This window comes from Empidonax traillii, unplaced genomic scaffold (genome assembly GCF_003031625.1).
Source record: "Empidonax traillii isolate 1590-97213 ecotype Southwest subspecies unplaced genomic scaffold, ASM303162v1 scaffold553:size485074, whole genome shotgun sequence".
Lineage (NCBI taxonomy): Eukaryota > Metazoa > Chordata > Aves > Passeriformes > Tyrannidae > Empidonax > Empidonax traillii.
In genome coordinates, this window is record NW_020955746.1 from 4428 (window position 1) to 10033 (window position 5606).

Below are 5606 nucleotides of genomic sequence, written 5' to 3' on the forward strand. Positions count from 1 at the left end.
GGCGCGGGCTCCCCTGACGGCGCCGCCATGTTGGTGAGGGCGGTAACGGCGCCGGGGCTCCGCCGCCTGTGCCGGGGCGGGCGGGGCTCTCCCGTCGCCTGCTTCCCGCCGGGCCGGGCGCTGCTGGGCGTGCGCGGCGCCGAGGCCGCCGTGTTCCTGCAGGGGCTGCTCACCAATGACGTCACGCAGCTGGCGGCGGCGGGCGGGGCCCCCCCCGCGCTGTACGCGCACGCGCTGAACGTGCAGGGTCGCTGCCTGTATGACGTCATCCTGTACAGGTGAGACCATGCGGGGACGGGGGGGGGGGGAATGGATGAGACCATTGCGGGGCGGCGGGGGGAGAGGGGACTGGCCGGGGCACGGAGGTGGCTCCTGTCACCGCCAGTGTCACAGTCGCGGCACTGCTGCCTTATATCTGTAAATTAAAGCGCAGTAAAGCGCCTATTCGGAGTGGTTTTAGTGACTCCTCTCCTCTGCTCTGGAGCCAGGCTGGGACAGCTGGGGGGGTTCACCTGGTGAAGAGAAGGATCCAGAGAGACCTGAGAGCCCCTGGCAGGGCCTAAAGGGGCTCCAGCAGAGCTGGAGAGGGACTGGGGACAAGGCATGGAGGGACAGGACACAGGGAATGGCTTCCCACTGCCAGAGAGTGAGATGGGATATTGGGAAGGAATTCCTGGCTGGGAGGGTGGGCAGGCCCTGGCACAGGTTGCCCAGAGAAGCTGTGGCTGCCCCTGGATCCCTGGAAGTGTCCAAGGCCAGGTTGGAGTAACCTGGGATAGCGGAAGGTATCCTTGGCTATGGTAGGGGTTGGAACTGGATCATCTTTAAGGTCCCTTCCAACCCAAACCATTCTGGGATTCTGTGCCAGTGGAAGCCACAGCTGACCATGGCTTCTCCCCCTGCTGAAATTCCCCTCACTTTACACACCTTGTTCCTTTCCCTGGGAGAGGTCAAGGCAGTGTTTGCTGGGAAAGAACATGACTGATGGCTGGAAAACAGGAGGTATTTCCTGCTCCATGCGTGCCAGCAGCCCTCCATGAAACTGCCTGGACTTCTGGATTCACACCAGGATCCAGACAAAGCCTTTTGGCTCCCGCTGCTCCAGGGGTTTGTTTTCCTGACCTCGCAGGTGGTTACTTTTTTCAGGCTCCACGGGAGCACGGGAGAGGAGCCTCACATCCTGCTGGAGTGCGACAGCAGCGTCCTGGAGCCCCTCCAGAAACACCTGAAGCTGTACAAGATCCGCAGGAAAGTCGACATCGCCCCCTGCCCTGACCTCTCCCTGTGGGCTGTCATCCCCGGGGAAGGGGCTGGAGACGCCTCCAGCTCCCTCCCAAAACGTGCAGGCCAGGCTGTGCTCTTCACTCCCGACCCCAGGGCGGGAGTCATGGGCTGGAGGCTGATCACAAAGAAAGGAGCCAACCTGTCGGAGATCATCCCCGGGAGCCGAGTTGGAGACGTTCAGGATTACCACAGGCACAGGTATAAACAAGGTAAAGTCGAGTCCCCGTTTGCACTCTGTGTGGCACTGGATTTTGGGAGTCCACGTGCTGAGATAAGACAGGAATAAGTCATGTGTTTAGTTTGTTTATAAATAGAGGTCTTAGTTGCTACTTTGAGTAAAAAACGTTCTCTGGCAGTTAGAATTCTCTTGGGGGGCAGAAGCAATATTTGGGTTTTCTCTTAACTCAGATGATGGGGATTGGGTCAGGAATGCTGAAAGAAAACCAGGATTATTCATTTTCTTAGAAGCTCCTGTGGTCTGAGTAATTCTGGTTATTTTGGGATTACACACAGCCCGTGTGTTTTGCTCGTTGCTAAGGAAGGAAGAGGGAACACCCAAGACTTACTCTCCTAAAAATTCACGGGCGGATTTGCTGAGTTAACTCAGAGGCCAAGGGGAGGATGTTTGATTTGAGAGGAAACTCACTGCTGGGAGTCCCAGTGCCTTTGATTTTATGGTGTCCAGGCTGACGGTGGATTAAATTAATTGGCAGAGTGAAAGGTGGTGGTTCTGTGCTTAAATCAGAGTCCATCTGGCTTGGAAAATCAAGTTGGTGATGAGTCAAACAATTTTAGGCACTTGGAGCACAAGCCTTGTGGAGGAGTTATTTACCTCTTGGCTTCGCTCTTTTCCCAGGAATCCCTGAAGGTGTGAAGGATCTCCCTCCTGGGGTCGCCCTCCCTCTGGAATCCAACCTGGCCTACATGAACGGCATCAGCTTCACCAAGGGCTGCTACATCGGGCAGGAGCTGACGGCCAGGACACACCACATGGGCGTCATCCGCAAGCGCCTGCTCCCCGTCTCCTTCTCGGCTCCGCTCCCCAGAGACGGCATTCCCGAGGGCGCCGAGATCCTCACCGAGTCGGGAAAGGCGGCCGGGAGGTTCCGGGCTGGAGGAGGTGACCTCGGGATAGCCCTGCTGAGGTTGGCTCACCTGAACGAGCCGCTCTGCATAAACGTGGGTGGGGACAAAGTGCCGCTCAGCGCCAACACGCCCGAGTGGTGGCCCAAAACTGCTGCTAAGTAGGTGAGGAGCCGCCGTCTGCCTTAAGGAGGATGTCGTTTTTGGGGGAGAAGTTCGGCCTGCGGCTGATGGTGGTGGTGTTGGATGGAGGGGGCGTTACGGGACGCCTCGAATCGGGGACTGAACGGCGGGAACCCAAAGCTGCGAGGTCGGATCGTCCTCTGAGCGTTGTGGAGAGAGAGAGAGAGACACAGGGGAGTGCACCTTTTCCTGGGGGTGATCCCTGCTTGTTTAGGGGTTGCCACGTGTTGCTGGGTTGGTCTCTGGATGGATTTTGAGTCTGGCCCTCCACCAGCCTGTGCTCCATGCGGGATGTGCTCACTGAAGTGAGCAGCGGTAGCAGGAGATTCCCCGTTCCACGCACGGAATGTTTCAGTTCAGAATAACCATTTTGTGGTACTGTTATGATTTTTTTTTTTTTTTTTGGAGTGGAGATCATGCTGCTCTTACATATATTCTCAGGCTAAAAGCGTTTACTGCAAATTGCTCCTTGCATTGAGCTGCTTAAACTCGCTGATGGTGTGGGTGTTTCTCCCCACCGCTGGAATTGTGTTCAGGAAGAGGAAAACCTTGTACTTCACATTTCAGGCCTTGATTTTTTTAAGTTGGCATTTCTTTGCTTTGTTTTTTTCCAGCCCCTAACACTCTTCTGCCTTCCCAATTTTCCCTGCTCCTGCAGCCAGCGTATTCCTCTTTGCTTCCAAAGCCAAAACCAGCTCCGTGCCTCCTACCCCTGTCAACCTGCAGTGATTTACAGGAGCCTTTTCTGGTTTTGTATTACAATAAATCCATTACACAAGGGCACGATGAGAGAGGTGCCCAGGTCCCCCCACCCCAACATTTTGACCAAAAAAACCCCAACCTGTTGCATGAATATTTGTAACAAAACCCGTCCAAAGCACATTCTGCCACTGTTTCAGTGTTACTGTGAAAGGAAGTTGTCTGTGAAAAATGCTCGTATTGATTAAAACTCTATGGTTGCCGTAAAATGAATATGTGGAATATCTTGTTAATTATATCTAATTTAAAAAATTACTTATCCGAAGGAGAAGAGATGATGCCTGTCATTTGCCTGGGGTGAAGACACACAACAGGACAAATACTTTTTCAGGTTGCTTGCTGACCAGAAAAACACCTTAGACTGTTGGTCAGGTTGGGGATTGTTATCAGAGCCGTTCTGCTGGAAAAAAATAAATGAAACTGGATCCTCTGAGTGCCACAAAGGCGAGGCTGTGCTGCTCGCTGATGCTGCTTTGCCAGAAGCAGCTTTTCCTCTCTGCCACCCATTGTGCAAAGTCTCCACAGAATAGTTTTATTGTCCCGGTGTGAGCAGAGCCCGAATAAACACTGAATAAACTCCTCTGTTTGGGGAAGCCCTGAGCTTTTCCTGCCTCAGGCAAACGTTCCTTTTGTCCTCTTAACGTATTTTAAAGGCTTTTCTTGTTGCCATACAGAAGGTTAGACACAAAATAAGGTGGTACTGAAATAAAAGAGGTATCAGATAGATTCTGGAGAAAGGATGTGGCAGAAATGGGAGGGGGCAGCCCCAACCCATGTTATCCTTAATTTTTTTTTTTTTTTAATTCTCATTAACGTCCTGCTCCAGCATTAATGGTTTTATCTGGGTGAGCTTGGGCTGGAAGCTGCAGGGCTGATTTTTGTCAGGGTTTTTTGCCTCCCTGGAATCATTAAGGTTGGAAAAGCCCTCCAAGATCAGGGAGTCCAACCAGTGGGATGAAGTAAGACCCACTGCCACTCCTCACTGTGGAAGGAAATACATTGAAATGCATGGTTAGAGGAAAAAGAAAGTTTCATCTTCCTTTTTTTTTTTCCCCCCATGCCTTTTTAAATTTTCTTGTCATAGTAAAATTCCAAAAAAGTTGTTTTGGTGTGGTGAAGAGTCCAGAAGAATGACTGCTCATACTTCATCAGTCTACTCTGTAATTATTTATCTATCTATCTATCTATCTATCTATCTATCTATCTATCTATCTATCTATCTATCTATCATATATAGTATATAATATGTAACTTATTATATACTATACAATATATATGTTATATATACTATATATAGTACATAATACATATACTATAACATGTCTGTATTATTTATATATAGATAGATATTATTTATATATATTTTTATATATAGAATATATGTATTTCTCTCTCTATATATAGATATATATATCTATATTATATGTTATATATACTATATATAGTACATAATACATATAATACTATAATACTATAGCATATAATATCTATTATATACTATATAACATATATAATACATGTATAACATACATACACAATACATATAAAATACATAACACATAATAGAATATATAATAAAAATAAACAGTATTTATAATATATATGATTATATATATGTTTTATACATTATTATATTTAGATATATTATTATGTGATATGTATTTTATATCTTATATGTAATATATAGAAAACATATATAAAACACATATAAAACATAAAATATAACATATTATGGGTGTCCTACTGAGTAATTAAAATGACTGCGATCCAATATTAAAAATACAATTACTCATAAGATTTCACACTGCTGTGGCCAGGAGGTTGTGTGTGAGCATCTTCACCCTGCATTACTTGATGTCAGCAACTCTGAAAAGCCCTCACAGATATTAATATGTGCTCAATATTAGTATTTGTTTAATATTAATATTTTAGGTTAATGCTGTTAAAGCATTGCTGAAACCTTTGAGGTGCACGGGGAGTGTCCAAATACTGCTCAGATGAGAGTCACGGATCTGATTTATTCCTCACAGCTTGTGGTGATCCCGCTTTTCCAGGGGACTCCACTTGTCCAGCATTTTCAGAGCTGGAAAATTTGGCAGCTTCCATCCCCTTTTCACAGTAATCCCTCCTGAAACCGCGCTCTGCACAAGCACTGGGGGCATTTTACATCTTATTTTGAGAGGAGGGCGTGGCTCCTACTATTTCTAGTCGCTTAATATCGTCGGGAGCACAGTTCCTGCTGGATGGGAACACAAAAAAGTGCTGTGTTTTTACTTTGAACTATTTTTCCCCATCCT

General features: G+C 47.6%; 1 protein-coding gene across 1 annotated transcript; it reads left to right on the plus strand.

Annotated features, from left to right (window-relative positions):
* The first annotated feature begins 21 nt into the window (after positions 1-21).
* LOC114064508 (putative transferase CAF17, mitochondrial) lies at positions 22-2617 on the plus strand. The gene is made up of 3 exons (XM_027897632.1): positions 22-278; positions 1147-1493; positions 2141-2617. Exons 1-3 carry the CDS (start codon positions 28-30, stop codon positions 2530-2532), a joined length of 990 nt encoding a protein of 329 aa, XP_027753433.1. The 5' UTR covers positions 22-27; the 3' UTR covers positions 2533-2617.
* The last annotated feature ends 2989 nt before the right edge of the window (positions 2618-5606 follow it).